Genomic DNA, 22,829 nt, shown 5'->3' on the forward strand with positions numbered 1-22,829 from the left:
GGGTGCCTTAAGTTCAAGCTGTCAGGTAGGATCTTTCTCAGCTAATATTGCTTTCTGCAGTTCCTGTAGCTGCTCCTTTCTGTGCTAATAAATAGAGAACAATAAGCACTCCCAGATAGGGAAACCAATGAAAATAACGGGACTCAATGAAAAATACAGTATAGGTTTCTGACTTGCTATTGTAGCTGGTATAAACAGAAAAGGTACTTCAAATGTTTATCTTGAATATGGTTATCTACATTTCAATTAGCTAAATAAGGACTGATAGATTGCAGATTAACTGAAAGAGGAAAGTTTCTTAGAATACTGAATTCATAAACAACTGACAGTAGAGCTGAATAAAGAGCAATGATAGATTTAAAAAAAAAAAAAAAGGTTAGCAGGTCATCATTGTTTTATATTTTAGCAGTGACGAGACCAAAAGTATGCATTCTGTCCACTCTTCAAGCTATCAAAAGTATGGCTGTACCATCAACAATTTTATTGTCCTTTATTTATTTGAAATTTAGTTATGCATATATATGTATGTACGTGTGAAAATAAGGGAAAATACTTTTTCCAAAAGTAAAGCAGAGAATTTAATTAGATTTCATTTCAGTAGGAAATAAACTCACATTTCACAAACAGAAAATAAAATACATGAACTACTGATGAAAACATGTCTGAGAAAATACTGGTTGAATTGATGTAGATGTGGCAATATTTTAGCTTAATTAAAAAGGGAAGTAAGAAAACAGCAAAGAAAATCCTAGCTCTTCTGCACTTAAGCACACGTTTTTTCTTATTACCTTACTTTTATGATATTTTACTTTTTTTAGTGTGCTTCTCAAAATGTTATATGCCCATCTATATTTGTTCATCCCACTTAGTTTATGGAACAGATTTCAGACACACTCAGTATTTTATCCTCATCCGTATAAAGATTTTTCTTCTTCATGTCTTTCTTATTGGCTGATACAGGCTGGGTTGTTCTTTCACATGGAAGCAGACGAAGAACTGGGTCTCAAAAACCAGACATACTTCACCTTGCAGGGGTTCTCGCACCTCGCCACTCTTCAGGTCTTCCTCTTTGAGGGAATCCTCCTGATGTTCCTAATCGCAATGACAGGGAACTTTCTCATCATTTTAGTTGCAACCACTGACCCTGCCTTGCATACCCCCATGTACTATTTTCTCAAAAACCTGGCTTTAATTGAAATTTGCTTTACATTGAACATAGTACCCAAGATGCTTGTGGATTTGCTCTTGGAGAGAAAGGTCATCTCCTTTTCTGCTTGTGCCCTGCAACTTTACTTTGTCATATTCTTTGTCACTTCTGAGTGTTTCCTCTTAGGTGCCATGGCATATGATCGATATGTGGCTATATGCCATCCCTTGCACTACACCACCACAATGAACAGGAGAGTGTGTCTTCATATGGTCATAGCATGCTGGATTGCTGGTATTCCACTTTCTGTAGGACTCACTGGCTGGCTGTTTAGCTACCCCTTTTGTGGCTCAAAAGAGATTAAGCATTTCTTTTGCGATATTGCTCCTGTTCTAGATCTGGTCTGTTCAGACACATACTTATTCGAGCTTCTTGCGTTCATCGCCACTGTTGTAATTGTTTTGATTCCATTTGTCTTGATAGCAGCGTCTTACATCCAGATAATCCATGCCATCCTCCAAATGCCATCTTCTGAAGGAAGGCGCAAGGCTTTCTTCACCTGCATTGCTCACCTGGTGGTGGTGACGCTGTTCTACTGCACAACTGGCTTGATACATTTAAAGCCAAAGTCCAGACTCTTGGTAAAGAGCAGGAAACTGGTGGCTCTTTCTTACACAGTAGTAACTCCTATGCTGAACCCAATCATCTACAGCTTACGAAACAAAGAGGTAAAGCATGCTCTGAGAAAGACGTTTGGAAAGAGACAGTTCAGCAAGATGGATCTGCCCAGATAGACTCACTTATTTTCTAAAAATTGTTCGCACTTGAAAGGATAAAATCAAAGAATGAATGTTTTCCTCAAAGTCTATAAGGAGTTTGGACATTTTATCTTTTTTTTTTTTTTTTTTTTTTAATACTGAGAAATATACATTCTCTATGTACTGAATAAATACTATGTTTAATGTAACTGTCCAAAACATTACAGAGACTACAGAAATAAGCCATTAATTCATTATATTAATTACAATATGTTTAGGCCTCTCGCCCTTTTTCTACACACTGTTCAGCTTTAAAGCGTATATAAAATAAATCACTGTCATAAGAACACATGACTCCAAAATACGTAAACCTAATGGGTAGCAAAGTACCATCAAAGTCAGAAAACAAAATTGCATATTTTTAGGAAGAATATGCCAAAAGATTGCTTGTCCCATGGACATAATTTACTTCCAACAGAGAGTAAAAATGAAGTAGAGAGATTCAGATGACTGGATATATGGCTGGGATTCAGTTCAAGATTATGATATCTGACTGTAGATGTCTATAGGTAAGTCAGCACCTACACCCCCATCAAAGTCAATGACAATCTAATCAGCACAATCATCAGCATTTAAGGAGTGATTTGGTTGAACAGCTGAAAGAAACTTGATTTGGTTGCTTGAAGACAGATATCTAGCAGTGCTATAAAAGTCCTACATCATCCTGTTTTGCTTCTAGTGCAAAACAGTGTGACTTTCCCATAAGTCTGTGATATATCTGCCAGTCCAAATGTAGCAGATAACCCTGGGGATTTCAGGCAGCCAAGGAGGTTTCGGATCACGCCTATATTGCAGCATAGTTAAGGAATGCTTAAGCACTGTGGTGTAACCCAAAAGGACTCCAGCTATCACTCCAGAAGAGTGTCAAGAAACTGAATCCAGTGTCCATGGCCCTTTAGCCCTTTGGGGGGCCGGGGGGAGGATGACACACGACTGTGGTATTTCTCTGACGGCATGGGAGGTGGTTAGGGATCCTGCTGCATGAGATCTTAGAATCACTCAGTGGCTGAGGTTGGAAGGGACCTCTTAAGGTCATCTGATTCAACCCACCTGCTTAAGCAGGGTCACCTATAGCTGCTTGCCCAGGACCATGTCCAGATGGCTTTTGAGAATCCCCATGGTGATCCCACAGGCAATCAGAAGCGAGTATTGCTGTGTCACAGAGCTGCAAACCAACACCAGGAAGAATTACTCCAGAACAGCTCACAACCATATCAGAGAGCAAATGATGGTGCAACTCCCACCCCATCTGTGCAGTGTGGGAATATGGTTATGAAGGAAAACAGCATTTTGGGGTGCAGCAGTGGAGTGACAAAGCAGAGGCACCTCCAGGAAGACTTGTCTTAAAGAGGACCCCTTGAGAAGAAGGACTTCCCTGGGCTGTTAGGCTGTGCAATGGGAGCGACAAGGCTGTAGATGCAAGGGTGTCTGCAGATGACTTGCCTGTGTGTCAAAATATTGGAGGAACACCCTGGCAAAGTGATTGGTGGAAGATACACTGGGCAGGGCCTCACCATGGCTTAGATCCTGCGCTTGAGGCAAGAAACTTGTGGTTTCCTGTGGGCCTTTAAGAGACCATCTCCCACAAGGGCTTTAACAGCTCTGACATCAGACCCTGCCGTTGGGAAGGCACTGCAGAGGGTTGAAGGACTGCTGACAGTGGACACTTGGGTTGCAAATGTGAGCTCATGCCTCTTTTCTGCATCCTTGTCTCCATGTTGCCTGGACTCAACAGTCTGAGGGTAAAGGAGCAGAGGGAGTATTAGGAAATGCCCAAAGAAAGAAAGGAAGCTTAGGAGAACAGAAATTATCTATTGAGGTGTCTGCATAGGTAAGCAGGCATCAGGATGTGTCCTATAAAACATTATTTTCTCTGAATTGGAGAGATATGGATTTGAAGGGTGGACCGTTTGGTGGGTAAGAAACTGGCTGGATGGCCACTTCCAGAGAGTTGTGGTCAATGGCTTTGTGTCCAAGTGGAGATCAGTGATGAATGGTGTTCCTCGGAGATCTGTACTGGGACTTGTGCTGTTTAATATCATTATTAGTGACATAGACAATGGGATCGAGTGCACCCCTCAGCATGTTTGCAGACAACACCAAGATGAGTGGTGCAGTTGACATGACAGAAGGAAGGGAGGCCATCCAGAGGGACCTGGACAGGCTTGAGAAGTGGGCCCATGTGAACCTCAACAAGTTTAACAAGTCAAAGTGCAAGGTGCTACACCTGGGTTAGGCAATCCCAAACATCAGTACAGACTGAAAGATGAATGGATTGAGAGCAACCCTGTGGAGATGGACTTGAGAGTACTGTAGATGAAAAATTGGACATGAGCTGGCAGTGCATACTAGCAAAAAGCCACTGGTGTCCTGGGCTGCATAACAACAAGCATGGCCAGAAGGTCAAAGGAGGGGATTCTCCCCCACTGCTCTGCTCTCGTGACACCCCACCTGGAGTACTGCGCTCAGCTCTGGGGCCCCCAGCACAAGAAAGACATGGACCTGTTCAAGCAGGTCCAGAGCAAGGCCACAAAAATGATCAGAAGGATGGAGCTCCTCTCCTGCAATGAAAGGCTGAGAGAGTTGGGGTTGTTCAACTTGGAGAAGAGAAGGCTCTGGGGAGACCATTCAATATTTAAAGGGGAGCTGTAAGAAATATGGGGAGAGACTTTTTACAAGGGCATGTAGTGATAGAAAAAGGGATAACAATTATTAAGCTAAAAGGGGGTAGATTTAGATTAGATGTTAGGAAGAAATTCTTCACTCAGAGGGTGATGAGGCAGAACAGGTTGTCCAGGTAAGCTGTAGATGCCCCATCCCTGGAAGCGTTCAAGACCAGGTTGGATGGGGCCTTGGGCAGCCTGATCTAGTAAGAGATGTCCCTGCCAATGGCAAAGGGTTGGACTAGATGATCTTTAAAGGTCCCTTCCCACCCAAAGAGTTCTATGATTCTGTACTTTGTACTGAACAGCCACATGTTTGAGCAGGGACATTTGGGGAGAAATGAGTTTTAGATATGGAACTGGCATGGGTGCATGGGGAGGGGATGGACAGGCGAGAGGAGAAATTACATGAAAAGTGTGGAAATTTCCCACATTTTAAACAGGAAATCCAGGTCCTTTCACTTCACCAAGTGTTTTCCCATGATGTGTGTCCATCTTCTGTCAATCTTGAACAGAAAAAAAATGCAAACGTCTGCTATATAGTGACTCAAATCTAAGATGAGGGATGCTGCTCCAGCAAGTGGCAGAAGTGTGGAGTACTGGCGAATGCAGGCACTTTCTTGTGGGGAAGAGGCAGAGCAAACGGTGTGGCTCTAAGGGAAGGATATGGGCAAGGGCTCCAGGAGCCAGCAGGCTCCCCCATGAGTGAGAAGAGCATATAGACACAGGCTGAGACAGAATAGCCCCTAGATGAGTGGAGGGACCCCAGGAGCTTTAAAGTCCCATCTCATCCTCAAAGCAGGGTCAGCTCTTGGGATCAGACCACATTATTCTTGGATTCATACATCCAGATCCTGAAAGGAGAGGCACTACACTACCTTCCTGCAAAACCTGCTCCCTGCTTGACTGTCCTCAGGGTCAAAATGTTTGCCTTTATACACAGTCTGTACCTGTTTCTCCAGTGACACAGGTGTTGGACTTAGACATGACACAAACATGAGAGGTCCCACTCTCTGAGCATGGCCCTGGTGCATAGCCAGTACTTACATACACCCACAGGGACAAGGTCCAGAGTCTCACCAGCCAGGCAGCAAGTGCCCCATGAGCCAGAGTTGCTAGTACACATATCAAGCCCTTCTTAAGTGCTTGGCTGGCCTCCTTGGGTGATGAAGGTGAAGCATTTGTGAGATGGTATGTGGCAGCTGGTTGGCCCAGAGCCCTTCTAGTCTTTCTAGGTCCTGCACATCCAAGTAGTTTAAGCAGGCAGACCCAGAGGACATAGATGTGACTTGTGAAGGGTCTATCTTTGGCTCCAGAAAAAAGTCTGTTACCCCACTGACCAGATGCTAGCAACCAAGTGCAGCAGTGAAATTACACAAGGTGCCTGATCATCTTGATAGAGTCGGCAACCTTTGGGTCTGTCATCCCAGGAGACAAAAAGAGGAAATGGATTAACCAGAAGATCTGTGTACCACAGATGTTGTATAGCATTAACCCCCCCCACAAGGTCCCCTCCACTTCCTTGCACACATTGGAAATGACCTGTGAGAGCAAGGAGGGAGGAAGCTGGGCAGTCATTGCCAAAAACCCACCACAAGGCCAAACAGGCTTCATACCAGGGGAGCCATGTGGGCAACAGTCCCAGCTTCTCCTTCAGTATGAGGAGCCAAACTGCAGCACTGTTGAGGTGTCTTCCTTCTGCACACATGGAGCTGTTGTGAATACACTGATATGCTTTAAGGTAGATACAAGGTGTGTGATGTGCTGAGTAGTCCAGGTTTGTTGTTCTCTTTTGTATGTATGTGGTGGTTTGTTTGGTTTTTGGGGGGACGGGGGAAGGTTGTTGTTGTTGTTGTTGTTGTTTTTCCAAAAACAATTAAACAGTTAACTCTTCAAACTGCCATTTCTGCAAAACCAAAATTTGTGAGAAACTTTGAGCAACCTGGTCTAGTGGAAAGTATCCCTGCCCCTGGTAGGGGGGTTGAAATTAGATGATCTTTAAGGTCCCTTTATATCCAAACCATTCTTTGATTCTTTAACATTCTGCATAAGATAATTAACTTCTTTCCTAAAATCCTGTGCAAAGGCAGTAGGAGCCAACACTGGGATGGCAGTTAACACCAGGCTGTCCGGAAAACAGGCAAAGATCACTGACAGGCATTTTTGCTGCTCACCTTTGGCAACATGCCAGGGGACTTTGATCCCCGTCCCCAGGAGACGTTCAAGGTTGTTACTCACAGAAGATGGGGCAGCCACGCATTTGTCCGTACTCGCCCGGTTTTGAAGGCCAGCGGGGCTGTTATGTCGGCTCGCACCGCTGGGTGGCTGTGCTGCTGGGGTGAGAGCACCACGCTGCTCACTGAGCCCCACGGGACCACACCGCTGCAGCATCCCCCACCCCGTGGGGGCGCCCCCCGGGCTGTGCAGCGAAAGCAGCAACAGCCATAGAAAGGTGGATATGCAACTCCAACAGAAAACAATCACAGGAGCAGAGTGGCGCAGCGGAAGCGTGCTGGGCCCATAACCCAGAGGTCGATGGATCGAAACCATCCTCTGCTATACGTTTTGTACCGCTGTATTAATTGCCAGGATGACAGGGGGAGCTGTCCCCCCCCACCAGCATCTTATGCGGAAAAGGCAGAACCCGGGAAAGGCCCAATAGAGGCGCCGAAAAACCCGCTGGCCGACAGGGCCGGTTAGCTCAGTTGGTTAGAGCGTGGTGCTAATAACGCCAAGGTCGCGGGTTCGATCCCCGTACGGGCCAGAGTAGAGTTTTCTTTCCTCTTTTCTCCTCTTTTTTCCTCTCCCGGTCTCGTTTGCGTTCGGCCAGCAGCTGATACCGATAGAAAATGCACCGGAAGGGCCAGCACCAGCACCGTGCAACACAGGACGCGTGGGGAAAGCAGCTCAGGGTGACAGTTCTAAATAAAAAAAAAGAAAAAAGAAAAAAAATAATACACACACACAAATCCACCACTTAATAGAAAAAATCGTGTAATAATAACAATAATAATAATAACATAATTAAATAAAAAAATCTAATATGGAAACAAAGAGAAAAGCTACCAATAGCAGAGGATGGTTTCGATCCATCGACCTCTGGGTTATGGGCCCAGCACGCTTCCGCTGCGCCACTCTGCTGGTCGGTTTCAAATTTCTTCCCCAGTCCTTTATATACATACCGATAAGTCCCGTTTTTTTGGTGCTCTTTTCAGCCTTTGAGGATGTTCTTACATTCCTTGGGGGATGTTCCCCAGGAGAACTTTCACTCAGGTCTCTCACTATCCTTCTGAAGGTTTTCATTCATATTTGAAAAAGAATGTTCACTGCATACTAAAGCCAACAGCGCTCATACAAGCAGTGGAAAAATGTCAAAAATCGCTTTGTACAGAAAGCGACTAATCAGTGTGCAACACATATACCCGATTAAGTACCAAATACTGTCAAAATGAAAAAAAGCAATGGTGACTCTGAAAAATATATGATCACCATCACCATGTCATCATCACAGCTTGCTGCACTGGAGGTGAGACCTAGGCAACTGCAGTGCTTCTTGTGCCAACTGCCCTCTGGATAAGTTTCCCTTCCTAAGTCAAGAGGGTCAGGTGAGCTTTAGTAGTTCCTCCAAAACATCCCAGATCTGGGTCTCCAGCAAGCAGCACACTCCTCTAGACAACAGGTCAAGCTGTCCCCCACAGCACGGAGTCACTGTGCCTCACCTGCGCAAAAGCTTTGAAGAAAAGGGATATAAAAGAATGCACTGCACACTTTTTTCATCTTGATAGCATGGAAAGGAGAACAGGAGAGTCTACTCAGGAAAACTGGACATCAGGAGAGGAAAAGTGATGATCCACAAGACTGAGGAGAATGCAGTAGGAGGATGTTGTAGTCACCTGGAAGCAGGTGGGTAGGTACAACACAGGAGGTACCCTGAGCTGCAGCAGGATAAACAGAAAAAATGCAGACACGGAACTAAAGAGAGAGGAGGCGGTGACCCTGCAGGCAAAACCTCTGTTGTTAGGTACTGTTTATTCTCAAAGAAGGTCAATGTACTTCACAGAGTTTGAGTCATATCTCAAGCCTGCTCACTTGTATTCCATGGAAAAAGCAGCCCTTCATCTGCTCTCTTTTGGCAGCAAATTCAACTAGGATAACCAATACATTTGCCTCTACTAGGCAGCATGGTTCAGTTTCAGATATTTTTTCCTGGGGGTGTGAGGGTGGGAATAGGTGCACTTTCTTGCAAGATCACAGCAGGAAAAACCCAGACTTTGCCAATGATGAAAAAGCTCATAAACTCTCACTTAGATGTCCTTCAAAGCGTACTACTGCAAGATATTAACTAATTCACTCCCATTTCTAACTCCTACCCTTGAAAAGTTCTGATCTCCGCAGATGGGTTGCAGACTCATGACTTCCACAGCTAGTTCTCCAGCAGGGCTTTTCATACACATACCAACACTAGCAAAACCCCGTAACTGTGCTGGACTGACAGATAGTCCAAAATATTCATGAGATCTCCATGACTCTTGGAAATGTTATCTATCCCCCACCAAGAATGGAAGCAATTTCTCCTAATCAGTGAAGCAGACTTCACTAACAGCTCCTGAGCTACTTAGGCCATAGCAAGTACCCCCACTGCCTGCATAGGCCCTGGAATGATGAATGACAACACTTAACACTAATAAATCCACTTACCTATTTTAGCTACTTGCATGTACCTTACTGTAAAGTGATGAAGCTATTTTCCCCCTTTGTTTGGCACAATGCCCTCATTTAACCTGGCTCATTAGGCAAAGGGTTCTGTATCTTTAAAAAATGAATAATCACTTTACCATCGTTAGAAAAACTAAATGTTACATGACTACACTACGTGAGGGGTCAAAGTGGTTTTCAGATTAAAATGCTAAAACTCACCTGAGCATGCACATGAAGTGAATAGGGCAACCATCAGTTACAGTACAAGAACATACCCCCATCAGACAGTGAGGTTTCCACTGCAAGCTACTATCGTTGTACGGCTCTTCCTTTAACAATATATGACCTAGCTCAGCACTTACCTCATCTCTTAATTCAGCCAAACATTTTCTGCTGCTGAAACTAGAGCAAATATACCAAGTTGAGTTTTGGGGAAGGAATCAGTGAGATGCATTGGTTTATAAGATGAGTCATAACCTGCCTGGAGCAACCTGAGCATTACTTCAGGTCTTCTTAGGCTTCCCACCTCTTTCTTCATCCACCTTCAGGTAGTCTTAGAAGACTGCACTGCTGTCCTGCTTTCAGCTAGGATAGAGTTAATTTTCCTCCTTGTAGCTGGTGTGGTGCTGTGTTTTAGATTTAGGATGAGAATAATGTTGATAACATGCTGATGTTTTAAGTGTTGCAGAGATGTGCTTACACTGAGTCAAGGAGTTTTCAGCTTCTCATACAGCCCTGCCAGCAGGCAGGCTGGCGGTGCACCAGGAGCCGGGAAGGGAAAGAACGAGGACAGCTGACCCAAAACCAGCCAAAGGGATAGTGCATGCCATATGACATGATGCTGAGCAATCAATATGGGGTGGCTGGCCGGGGGAGGGAGGGGAACACGACTGCTCAGGGAATGGCATTGATCAGTCAGTGGGTGGTGAACAACCGTATTGTGCAGCACTTGTTTTGTAAAAATATTTATTTTCTGTCCTATTAAACTGTCTTTATTTCAACCCACAAGCTTTTTACTTTTCTTTCCCCTTATTCTCTGCCCCATCCCACTGCAGGTGGGAGAGGGGCGAGCAAATGGCCGCGTAGTGCTGTGCTGCCTGCTGGGTTAAACCACAGCAGTTGCCAGCAGAATTTTTGGAAATAAGAAACAACAGCTATGTTCCATGTGTTACAAATCATGTTTGCCAGATTAATACACACAACACAATTTTACAAGCACAGTTTATATACATCTTCAAGCATCAAAATACATCAGTGCCAAGGTCTTAGTTACTGTTGCCTCCACTGCTCTTCCCAGATGCTCCTGCTTTCTGCAGCCGGCTTGCACTTGGTTGCCGAGGCATCCTCTGGGCAGATCCTTCCCTGCTGCTCCTTTCTGCTATAACCTGGGTCCCGCTGACAGCAGAACTGGTTTTATTTCTCCCTGAATGAATGAAATACATACATTAGTGTCAGCCCTGTGTCACCCATACAGCATTTAAGCTGCAACTGTTTAAGAAATCATGCTAAAGGCAAAATTGTATTAGATGTCGCAAACGTATCCAGCATCCAACACAGAAAGCAAGTTCGTGAAATCAGGGCCACAAGAACAAAATAAGTTGCAGTAGGAGCATTATTAGTTTTAATATACAAAGTAACCAGCCACTTTGTTCTTTAAATACCTGCTTTCATTTGGCACAGGAATACCAGCACCGCAAACAGCAATTCAAAAACATGAAGAGCACCTAACACCTCAAGGCTGGGATAAGTGAACTGATGTGCCGTCGCCCACCTCCTTCTAAAGCCTGCAGTCAGTGTCAGATCAGAAAACCTCCTACTCATGTCACTTGTAATTTGACGAGCAAGTTTGGGTTTCCTATCATTTTCTGGGGTATCCGGGAATTCAGACGCCTACACAAAATCAGTTACTCTCAGATTTTCTTGCTGGGTTCAGAAGATAACAGAGCTGCCCTTCTGTAGGTGCAGCTGACCATCTCTACAATGCAATATGACAGCAGAGACAACAATGGGTAGAAAGGTACAAGTTGAAGGAAGCAAGGGGCATACAGTCCACCCTGCCAGATTCAGCCACGGGAAAAAGACTGACAGACTAAGATGTGCTGCAAACAAGTGACTGCAAGGGAAAAGTGAGGAAGACTGATGTTTCCTGGCAGAGAGAATTACTTCAGATGAGAAGTAATACTTGCATTAGGAAAGATAAAAATAAAGAACAAGGAAATTATGTAGAAGGGCTCAAGATAGTCACGGCTTTTATTAAAGATAGCAAGCACCAAGAAGCACCACTAAACATGAATATAGTAAGGAGCAAACAAAACACACGAAATCCAGTGAGCTGTTTTTCCCTGAGTATCTATAGTTACATGCATGCAATTAAAATGGAGAGCGACATTTTAGTAATCACGTCAGAGCAAATTGCAGAATGCCAATAGCTACTCCCCACATGAGAGTCTCCATGGCCATCTGGATCACCTTGGATCTGTGCTGCCAGCAGGGCACACACTGGAGATATGTCTGTTTTGCTTACTGAACTGACCTGTCTCTCCTTGGAGTAACTGTCTGAAAACAGCACTCCCATCAATACTACAAACTAATGCCCCACATTACTGGAAGGACAACCTGTAAACTTCTAGATAAGAGTATGTGGCCCTTTCACATCTGTAAAATTTGACAAACTAGGGTAGAAAAAGAAATACATTCACTTATCCCAGCCAAATCAGGTGTTCTTAAAAAAAAAATCTATTATTGTAAACCACACTAGTGATCTGCCAACAGTCATCAGCCCAAGCCAGCCAATCAGCCTTGCAATTTTTCTTTGTAAAGCTCAAGCTTGTAAACACTTAAGCAGTTTTACTAATGCAAGTGCTGTCTATGAAAACAAATTGCGCAAAGGCAATACACGATCTCACAGTATTTAAGAGAAAAGTCTCTTAACATCTCAAACAAAGCATTAGAGTTCACCATGATGCTTTTAGCAGTCCAGTACATCTCTATACGAGTGTTCTCCTCTTCCTCACATGCATATATCAAATAAGAGTGCAGGTTCCCAGCCTGTGTATGATAACTCTAACCATGTGCACATACAAACAACTGTACCGTTAAGTGCTACCAGGAGTCAGGTCCTTGATCTTCTGACCTAGCTGAAATGACTTGGGGAGAAAGATTCACTCTGTAAAGAAAAGCTATGCTCAGATAAAACATGCCCTCCATCTTCATAGCCTTGAAATCACACTAAAACAAACCAGTTACTTCCAACAGCAGAAAAATCACCTGTATTTTTGAAAGCATCATCTCTAGGCCTGTGCACTGGACAAGAGCAGCTCATCAAGCGTGCAGGAACAGACATGGTTTGTGAACTTCCACTACCAGGAGTATAAGGGTCCACTAGTGCAAAGCACAAAAAGTTTACCCTCTGCAATTCAAGCACTACAGAATTGTGGATTCCACTGCCATTTACGTCGCTGACACAAGATGCCCTTATCTCAAAGGTGTCTGGCTGTTCCAGAACAACTGTAGCCCAAGTAGTTACGGATGCAAGAGTCAAGTCAAGAGATTTCTCCAATAACCTCTCTGCCCAAAGACGACCCCAGAAGCAGCAGTTACATGTGCGCCTCCTCAAGAACCTTATATAGTTTGAGAGGAATGGATGTGTGTGCACTGTCTACCCCTGACCGCTAGTTCTCTTTGCTTTTAAAAGACCAGTGCAAGTTGTGCATAGGCTGCTCACTGAACACATTAATGCCAAACACCTCTAACAAAAATGCAATAAAAAATGCTACAGCTACCTCTAGGAGACCACCACCACTCCAAACTTTCACCAGATACCAAGAGAGGAGCCTGCAGGGCAAGAAGAGAGAGTCTTAAGAGGCAGAGGGAAGAAACACTCTCTTTGATTATAGCAGGAAGCAAGTGAAGACCAAACTTAGGAAAGGAACCCCAAATATGCTTTCAGAATTGGAAATATAAAGTTCTTCTCCTACAGTCTACTCTCTCCTCAGTCTTCTGTACCTTCCTCAGGGGATCCTTTCCCACTTCTGAGCAGTAACAGGAACTGCAAAATTTCTTCCCTCTGGCATGAAAAAGAGGGAGAAGCCATCAGGTGCTGCTGTGAGTACCTTTATTTGTAATGCAGTCAGGGAGGATTAGCATGTCAGGGCTGCAACAATCTCTAACACCTCCTTTACAGCGTATGGGCAATGACTATGGCCTAGAGTAGATTTAAATTCTCCACAGTCCTGCTCCTGTTTCTGTCTCTCAGTAGGGCTTACATTAGGCACAGGAAGCCAGCTGGCCTTCCAAGATGAACAAAGACTCAAGTCTGGATGAAAAAAACAGCTTGTAAGATTGGAATCTTGCAATTGTGACGTGGTTACCAGAAGGACTAAACTTTTGCCCACCCACTGGTGGCTGGCACAGCAATGGGACTTTTTTCATGATTAGGAAATGATGAAATTTGAAATCAAATCTCAGCCGCAGCTAGACCTCACTCTTCAAAGCACTTATGGCTCTCATTCTCAGTCCTTCACCACACAAACTGGCAGGTTCTCAAGGCCTCCAAAGCTGTCAAAGTATTTGTGACAGCTCATACACAACAAGGCACACTGGCTAAAACATCATCCCAGCTAACGCAGCCTCGCTGAGAAGACACAGTCAGGAGGCCAGGTACAACTGGCAAAAGGTGCTTCAACAAATCCATCCAACTAGTTCTGAAACAGAGGAAGAGGAAAAATAAGTTTTCAAATGCAAAAAAGTCATTTTCTAAGACCTTCAGTATGCATTAAGGCAAATGGAGCAACGGATCATTATTTGAACACACACTTTCTCTCTTTCACACTTACATGTGAAAGTACACAGTTTCACACTTACCTGACAAGAAGAATGTGTAGAAGGAAGAGAACACAAAGTAATCTGCGACCTACACGGGCCCCCAATTCACCTGCACAGAACTTATAACCTCTCTTCTCTAACATGCCTGTTCACTTAAAACAGGCTAGGTATTCAACTTCATTACTAGCACTACAAAAACAAGCTGAAATTAACATAAATCCCAGATCCTATTCAATAACTTCCAGGGAATACAATCTGACAGTGTTTCCTATTGAACCGTAGCCTGTTCTAAAGCCTCTAGCTTCTGTAATGGACACAAACCACACATTTGTAGCCAAATCATTCGGTAAGTGTCCTGAGGCGTGCAAACACCTCAGTTTTACACACTGGGTAAGAACCCTCAAAAAGAGATGTCTGAAGGAAGGTTAAGGCACAGAGCAGTCTCCCTCTACACCCCAAGTCTGACAGACCTCTGTACTGGGTCTCTTCCGAGGCAACTCTGTGAACAGGTCTGAAACCATACCGTTCCCGTCTGTTTCTCATTTTGCTGACCTTCATCACCACACATGGAAGAGTCATTTCCTCCACTTCTCTTGGACATAGATTATAGAAAGAACATAGAGAAAACATTACTTGTTTTTCCTCAGAGCACTTTATTCAGTCAAGATTTCCTGGGCGTTTTTTGGTTGGTTGAGGGGGGAGAAAAAGAATGATTTGCTGCTCATGATGAACTCACATCTCATTACTTTGCCAAAGTCAAATGACAAGTCTGGCATTTAGAGTATTCCTCTAAATCCCATTTCTTTGTCAGTTTTTGCCTCACACAGACAGAGTGTCAAAAAGAAAAAGAGCTTGGAAGCAATCCCCAGAAGGTATACTAAAAATTATCCCAGCACAGTGATAGCTAGCTCACGGTACAGCAGAGAGTTAGCTCAAGTATCCAGCACAGAGAAAGCCTTACGGCTTTAGGTAAGGCTGTAAACCTCCTGCGCAGGAAACCTGACAGAAGGGACATCTACACTGACCAGAGATGACCAATGCTCTTTGCTACCTGTTCATGTTGGCAGCATGGTCAATGCCGCAAGCCCTGGTTTTAATAATCCACGCGCATTAACTTCCCGATCCATGACCATCACACCCAGAGCATATGTAAAAACATTACACAGGACAACCCGGGCTGCTCTAGGGATCCCAATATTTCAGGGAACTCAATTTTACAACAGTGTTTCCCACTGAAACATAGTCTGTTCAAAAGCTGCTACCTTCTGCAATGGACACTGCCATGCATTTGTAACTAAATTATTTGCTAAGTTGATATCAAGCTCCCACTACATGCATAGCACTGCAAATAATATAGGACACCTAAAAAAAATTACATCCCTGGTAATGCCTTTTTCCCTTTAAAAAAAGTTACTCAGATGGGAAGGAATATGTTATAGACTTCTCCCCCAAAACACAGTAGTGCATGCTGAGTCACAGCATCCAATACAGATTTTTCCTACTCACAAGATTCAATAAAATGACAAATATAAAGTCTACACTTCAGTTTTGAGAGCACATTATTTCCACAAAAATATTTTGCTCTAGGTAGTGAAGCCACCTATTCTTTCAAGACTAGGTCTACATCAGGTTTAGAGTGTTGCAGCCAACAGCCTAGACTTTCTGTAAGTTACTTGCAGGACAAGGAAAAGAAAATAAAAGCTTTGTGTTCTGTTTCCACAACTAAGGATAACCACTTCACTGTCATCTGCATTTTGGTCATACAAAGATTTGGTAGCTCCCTGGTAGAGAGGAGGAACTACATTTTTTAACCAGCCAAGAAAGCAAAAAGCTGAGAAGTTTCTTAATCATTTCTTAATCAGGAAAGCATTCTATCTCCTGCACAGACTAGGAGATTGCACTGGTGCCATGCAGCCTGAAAAAATCCACAAACCAGGTGAGAGCACAGTGAAAAGCAAGCTTATGTTAACAAATCATTTGGTACAAAAAAATAGTTGGGGCAAAGCCCTGGAAAGTAACTTTATGGAAAGCATTTGGGCTGGAGAGTGGGAAAACGTGGAAAAAATAGTGGAAGTGAAAAGAGGAGGACCGTCAAAGAATATTCACTAGTCTAGGAAAAAAAAAAGAGCAGGGCATTGACAAATGCATGTTAACAGAGGGGTAGAAAACTGCAGAAAAATCACCAGCGGCTTGAGGGTGAGGTGAGCTGACGGGAAAAGCAAGCATGGAACAATATGTAAAGCCATATTTAAGTACACAACAGCAAATTATACAAATGCCTAGTCTAAACTAAACCCAACACCATTGTCCTAATGGGTGTGCACAACTCTCCCTTGCATTTATGGGAAGAAATTGCCCAAAGAGCATCCCTTCCTTTTAAAATAAGATCTTTCTCGCCCAAATCAATTATTTCAATTATTGCGATGACCAGTTTGGAATGCAGCTTGCATGAAGCTGTATCTAGCTAAGTATGCCAGATGGATGGTCTAACAGTCAAACAGTAATTTTGAGGCAGTTATGAATTGTTACCAACAAACACCTCTGTGCCACTGTTATATTCTATGGAAAACATAACATAAAGTCATTTCTATGATCCCCTGCTGCTTAAGAGCCTTAGCTGTAAAAAAGCTGAAATAACTACAGGGGTGAGGGGAGGAAAGCGATGTGCTTTCTTACTCCTACCCCCAGCAATGCTTATCAGAGTAAGTCTTTTTTTTTTTTTTTTTTAACTGCTTTAAAAAACCTCCCTGTATCACGATGAGCTGAGAAGCTTAAGCCGATATCTCACTGTTACTGATAAAACTTGAAGGAAGCAGACTCAGCTGATGTATAGTGAGACCTGGATTACTTCAGCCACTTGTCTGTCTTCTGACAAAGGAGGAAGCACAGGAGAAAGAGCAAATATGCAGAGCTGAACGACACTGTGCAAAGCACCTGGGCAAGCTTATGTACAACAATTGCTGTTCTCTGCATCAGCGCAAGGAGCTCTGGCTACGTCAGCAGACAAGTCCCAGCTATGCAGAGGAGGCATCTCCCATCTCCAAACGCCTTGTCCTGTGCAGAAGCCACGCCATCCTCTTCTTAAAAATAAGCAGCATCTTCCAACAAGAGATGGCAGGGCCAACAGCAGATACAGCTTTGGTTCCCCTTCCCCACGGCAGCTCCTGAAGGAAAAGAAGGCAAGGCAAACCAAAAACCCCTGCAGAACGGATCCAGCCCAGAGGACACCCCCGGTCACCCTGTTAACACTTACCCCAACTCCTGAACTGAGGCATTGATGATGGACTGCGTTCAGAACCAGAAAGTTCAGTGAATGAGTAAGCCTGATTCCTCCTCCTCTTCAGTTTGAGCTAACTACTTGCTTCTCCAATTTAAGGAGAGAAAATTAGCCTGAAGATACATTGATTTTAAAGGGATTTGTATGTCAGCAACACCCCTTCCTCTAAGGACTTCAGTAAAACAAGCTGCTGCCTTGACATGCAGATAGTTCAAATCCTAACACAGCCTCATGTGGTCAAGGGAAACACAGACAAGGCTGGCACTGATGGTCCAGTTCTGCTTTACTGCATTACCAGATCCCACAAACTGAAACCTCTGGAAGTCTGTTTTCACGGCCTTCGACCGCGAATCCCACACATCTTCCTCCAACGCTCCATGCACATTGCTCCAGGTGCCTACACCGCACTGTGGTACCAGACATAAGACAGCCAGAATCGTACAAAATTGCAGTTAAGGTGGCACAAGACTGTTAGCTTGCACTTGAAGACCATCTTCGGTCAGGCTAGGCACTCCACTAACACGGCCCCTCCTTGACTGAGTCACAGCAAGCACAAACATCTCCCATCTGAGAGGGGACAGAAATAAATCCTCACAAGGACGTCTAGAAAAAAAAAAAAAACATGCTCTTCTCAATGTTAATGAGATCTCACTGGCACTTCTTATACTCACAGAAGTGAGGATGCAGGAGTAAGATTGTGATAAAACACTATCAGATGTAAAGTTCTGCCCAAAGAATTTCCAGAGATTTAGCTTTCAGTGGTGAATTTATTCACAAGGGCATTAGTCGCTGGTCATCATCAGGAGGTGCTGGGTGATGACAAAGTCACTTAGGCTGACAAACTAAAACGAGAAATCTTCATTTAAAGTTAGCTACTGCTATGAGCCCTAATGCAGCAAAACCTTCCAGAAAATTAAATAAAATAAAAAACACACCTGACACAACTGGGAAGACCAAACCTTCTGGCAAGCACAGCACTGCCCATCAGCATTGGGCCAGGGATGAATGTGTCGGGAGAGGAGGCCAAAGCTCTCCTCTACCACCAGTACTAAGCACCAGCTCAGTGAAAATCCAAGGCCAGCATTCTCTGCAGCTACCTGCGAGAACACTAAAACTGTGGCTTAATGGGGGTGATCCTCCTGTCTCAGTAAGCCACATACGATCCAGTGATCACAGTGCATTACGTAGCCCTGAAGACATGTGTTAGACTCATGAAATGAAGCAGAAATGTGAAATAAAGCACAAAAGCCCAAACTAACAATGTATTTACCATAAGCAACATAGAACTAGGCTCATCTTTCTCTGATTTTCGCTACACTTCACCCTCAGTTCAGACAGCTCGTCACAATGTCCTCAAGGGTTTCAACGTGGTAATTTTAAAGAGAAACTACAGACATTAAGGACTGGCAGCACCAGGGGCCTGAGACAGTAAGAATGCAGTCAGGCTTGGGCATGTCTTGGACCAGGAGATGCTCTGCTTAAAGATGCAGAACGAACATCTTGGACTGATAACGGGAAAACTGATTTAAGACCCCAAGACGGATGTTAAGTCCTAGAAACTCAGGCTCTTTAATGTATTTGCACTACCTCTAGCTGTAGAAGGCAACTACTGAGGGCAGATCAACTCTGCCATAGGGTTTCTGACTTCCTCTTGAGGAATTTAATGCTCGTTAACAGAGGAGTCACCATCTAACCATTTCAAACTGGAGCTGGCCTACAACTAGCTAGAAGTAGCTCATGGCAGTGGCCCAGTATTAGAAGAAGCTGGGTTTTTTTGTTTGTTTTTTACAGGAAGTACTATGTACTAAAGTACTAAACAGCATTATGAGAGAAGAAAAGCTACTCCATATTAACAGACAAACAGGAACAAACATCACCCAAAGTTCCTTCATAGTTTGCAGGGCCCGTCACACCTGAAGCACCAAACTAGAACAAGAGAGCAGGATTTAAAGCATCTTTTGCTCAGAATTCCTACTCTCTTATTTTGAGACATTTCCTCTCAGTGTGGCAAGGGACAGCAACCTGCTGCTTTCTTAAAATATCCAAGTGCTGTGCCCCTCTCACTTTGCTCCAGAAAAATAGCCAGGTGTCTTCTTTTTCCTCTGTGCATCTTTAAAAATCTCATACGCAAGTCTGTTCTCTTTACCACTCACATCCTCTCACCAGGAAACTTTTAATCAAGAACACCTCTTTCAGCAAGAAAGAGGAACCATCAGGTCCTGGGAGTCCAGGACACCTTATCTGCACACCCAAATTCCAGTTAAGGCTTTAGTAAACTTCCTCAGCATCCATGCTACCCCCAGCTGCTCAATGAGGTGAACTGCACCCATTTACCATGTGGAAATACACACTAGAAGTAGCACGCTCTGCTACTGCGAAGGTGCATAATCAGTCTTACCCTGAAACCGACTGCTTGAAGATATTCAAGTGAATCTTGCCTTTCAGATCTGCTCTCTGTAGGACGCGCCATCAGGTACACAGGCCTGCAAGCACAGCCAGCTGCCGTACAGAATAAGCACTCCCTATCACCAACGCAGTCTCGGCAGTGAGACTAGACTAAGCTGCAGTACGATATCATGACAGGAGAACCTTACTTGCCCTCAGCCTTACTTATTACCTACACTGACAGCCAAGGTTTTCTTTTTTCCATCGTTCTGTGTTCCCAACACAGTGGCTGCTGGCAAAAGTTTTCTTTTTCAGTTTTACTACAGAATTCTTCACGGGTCAACATATACTCATCAGCTACAGTGAAGTTTTCGCCCTGGAACACTGAGAAGAAGGGAGAACAGAACACAACAATAAAATTCAGCTTGACCTCATCCATCTCTACACTCCCACTGAGCAACCATCAAACCCCCATGCAATCCTGAGGTGTGAAGCAAACCTATCTTTCAGCGTAGTTTTGTTCTTGGCAACTGCGCAAATCATCCATGAAACCACGCTGTTTTGGCCATTACCCCTTTTTACTACGTTACTAAGCTCAGAAGAAGTGAGAGCTCTCCTGCGCACTGAATTTAAGCTTAGTGACAGCAGACATTTTAGTTAAGCCTTTCGAACCTTTTACAAGTAACCCACAGATGTGTCACACTACCAGCCAAAAGCCACTTCAGAAAGTAGAGGGAATAAAGTTTTATTAGAATTGGCTTGGAAAAAATATGGCACAGCTTCAGGGCTACATTTGTTACTGACCTCTGAGGTCAGAGCAGTAAGAATAATTATATTCCAAAGCAGTCACTGCTATAGTTGACAGCTCCACCCAGCCTCCCCTTTCCATTTCACATTCCCACGAAAAAAAACATTCATTCGGGCACAGGAACCCGACGGGTGAGCAGCACAAGCTGCTGTGCTACCACACGTGGATGGAGCAGATGAAGCACCACAGCTCCTGTTTTCAGTGATTCCTAGCATACCAGAAACTCGTGTTTCTGTGAGCTAAATACAAAATCGAAACAGCGTTATGCAGCATTACATATTCGGGGGGTTAGGCTGCTTGGAAGCCTCAGAGGAGCGAGGCAGGCCGCCAGCCTACACAGGTAGGAAACCCAGCGCGAGTCACCTCAGCGACCCCTTCCTTTTCCTGACACCCCGCGCCGCTCCCGCTCCTCGCGAGCTGCTCCCTCCGCGGAGGGAGCGAAGCACGGGTAAAACACCGGGCTGCGACAGCGCCCGCGGGGCTCCGCTCGGGCCGGGAGGCGCGGCCGGGCCCCGCCGCCTCACACGGAGCGGGCGCCGCGGGCCTCCCGCGGAGGAGGCGGCCCCCGGGGCCCGGCCGCGCCGCCGGGCCGCGCCGCCAGCAGCCGCAGGCCCTGCCGCCCGGCCCTCACCCCGCGCCCCGGGGCCGCCGGCGGCCCGATCGGGCGAGCCCCCGGCGCCGAGCCCGCGGCGCGGCCGGCGGGCGGCGCGGAGACGCAGCGGGGCGGCGGGCGGCAGCAGGCGGCGGGCGGGCGGACGCCGGCGGGCCGCGGAAGCCGCAGGGCGGAGGCGAAGGCGAGCGGCTCCTCCAGGGGCTCTGGGCGGGAGAGACACAGAGAGGTCAGGGCCCGCCGCCGCCGCCCCCCGCCCGGCCCCCGCCCGCCTGCCCGCCGCCTACCTCGGCCGTCGGCGGGGAGCGGCGCCGGCGCGGCGGGGGCTCCGCTCTCGGTGCCCGCCGGCAGCCGCTGCCCGGCGCACATGGACTTGAGCACCTGGAAGACGGCGAGCGGCGCCACGTTCATGCGCAGCAGGTCCAGCAGCACCCTGCGGGGCGGCCGTCAGCGGGGGGCTCCGGGGAGGCTCCGGGGGGAGGGGAGCTCCGCCGCGCCCCGCGCCGCCCGCCCCGCCCCGCCCCGCCGCTCACTTGAACACCTCCGGGTCCAGCCCGCTGCCCGCCGCCTGCGCCAGCTCGAACAGCTCCGCCTCCTCCGCGCTCAGCACCTTCCGCCGCGGCCGCGCCGCCGCCGCCGCCGCCACCTTGCCCAGCGTCGCTCCCGACATGGCGGCCCCGTGCCGCCGCCTGGCCGCGCCCCTCCCGGCCCGGCCCCGCCCCGCGGCCCCGCCGCCCGCGGCCGGCAGGGGGCAGCCGCGCCTCAGCCCCCGGCCCCGCGGCGGCCTCCCCGGCGGCGGAGGGTCGGCGGGGTTCTCTGGGCCCACGGTTCCCCTCGTCCCCCCTGTGGTGAAGAGCTGGAGGGCTTTGGTGGGCCGTGGCCTCGCGGCGACGGTCACGAGTGCGAGCCCTGTGAGGTGCCCACCTGCGGGCACGCGCCCGAGGGAGGCAGCCCCCTGGGACGCCCCCGTGGCCGAATTTCTTGCCGTGTTTCTTTTCTTGAGCCACCTGGATCCTGCGCTGTGGGGGCCGGCTCGGGGTGCTGGTTTTACTCCCCTCACCCCGGACAAGGGCTGCGGGGGGCAGGCCTATGGGTGAAGGGAGCGCTTTGGGCCCCAGGCAGGGCAGCAGACCGGGGTGTGTGGAAGGAGCCGTGCAGCCACGTGTGCCAGCTGCCCCAGGGGGCTGAATATCGATAACTGGCCGCATTCACACACCTGGCTGTCCACCTTTGCAGGGCTCCAGTGCCTCTAACGTGCTTCAGTTCCCAAGCCAGCAGGGAGCATCTGGCTTCGTGTGAGGAAGCAAATTGGAAATTTGGGTCTTGAGTTGCGAGGAGACGTCAAGCTGAGATTGAAATTCTTCTATCTAAATGGAAATCAGCATCGCCTCCGCCATCAGGGGAGATCGCCTACCCCACTCCCCCCACCTCCGTGCAGGCGGAGACCGCAGACAGACCAGCTGCACGGATGAACGGATGGCAGAGCTGGAGCGAGGGCACGATGCAGGGATGTCACCCCCAGGCACCACCGCAGGAGACCCCAGCCCATCCCTGCAGTAAGCCACAGGCGATGTACGCTGCTGCTTCGCACCCCAAGAA

At 46.6% G+C, this 22,829-nt stretch overlaps 2 protein-coding genes across 9 annotated transcripts; one reads left to right on the forward strand and one right to left on the reverse strand.

Moving 5' to 3' along the window:
* Window positions 1-477: 477 nt before the first annotated feature.
* On the forward strand, window positions 478-2,529 carry LOC310904682 (olfactory receptor 10A7-like). Its single transcript, XM_083849781.1, has one exon. It carries the CDS (start codon window positions 832-834, stop codon window positions 1,939-1,941), a length of 1,110 nt encoding a protein of 369 aa, XP_083705907.1. The 5' UTR covers window positions 478-831; the 3' UTR covers window positions 1,942-2,529.
* A 7,956-nt stretch (window positions 2,530-10,485) lies between these two features.
* On the reverse strand, window positions 10,486-21,940 carry LOC310904986 (mitotic-spindle organizing protein 2B-like). 8 transcript variants are annotated; one of them, XR_014588711.1, is made up of 5 exons: window positions 21,764-21,940; window positions 21,518-21,663; window positions 20,049-20,196; window positions 17,404-18,030; window positions 17,117-17,314 (listed from the first exon to the last, which is right to left on the reverse strand). XR_014588711.1 is itself a non-coding variant. In XM_083850446.1 (4 exons), the coding sequence occupies exons 1-4, from the start codon at window positions 21,898-21,900 to the stop codon at window positions 10,740-10,742; spliced, it is 441 nt and encodes a 146-aa protein (XP_083706572.1). In that variant the 5' UTR covers window positions 21,901-21,938; the 3' UTR covers window positions 10,530-10,739. The 8 variants fall into 8 exon arrangements, 6 of the variants coding, with proteins under 6 accessions (XP_083706571.1, XP_083706572.1, XP_083706573.1 ...); XM_083850446.1 differs by lacking the exons at window positions 17,117-17,314; window positions 17,404-18,030 and adding an exon at window positions 10,530-10,749 and having other exon boundaries at window positions 21,764-21,938; XM_083850447.1 differs by lacking the exons at window positions 17,117-17,314; window positions 17,404-18,030 and adding an exon at window positions 10,530-10,749 and having other exon boundaries at window positions 20,045-20,196; window positions 21,764-21,938.
* Window positions 21,941-22,829: the final 889 nt, after the last annotated feature.

This window comes from Anser anser (genome assembly GCF_964211835.1).
Source record: "Anser anser genome assembly, chromosome: 10".
NCBI lineage: Eukaryota > Metazoa > Chordata > Aves > Anseriformes > Anatidae > Anser > Anser anser.

Coding starts and splice junctions, on each gene's coding strand:
- LOC310904682 (XM_083849781.1), top strand. CDS start 832: ATGTTATATGCCCATCTATATTTGTTCATCCCACTTAGTTTATGGAAC.
- LOC310904986 (XM_083850442.1), bottom strand. CDS start 21,900: ATGTCGGGAGCGACGCTGGGCAAGGTGGCGGCGGCGGCGGCGGCGCGG. Junction 21,664..21,763: donor CTGGACCCGGAGGTGTTCAA/GTGAGCGGCGGG, acceptor GCCGCCCCGCAG/GGTGCTGCTGGACCTGCTGC. Junction 20,197..21,517: donor GCTCCCCGCCGACGGCCGAG/GTAGGCGGCGGG, acceptor CCTTCTTCTCAG/TGTTCCAGGGCGAAAACTTC.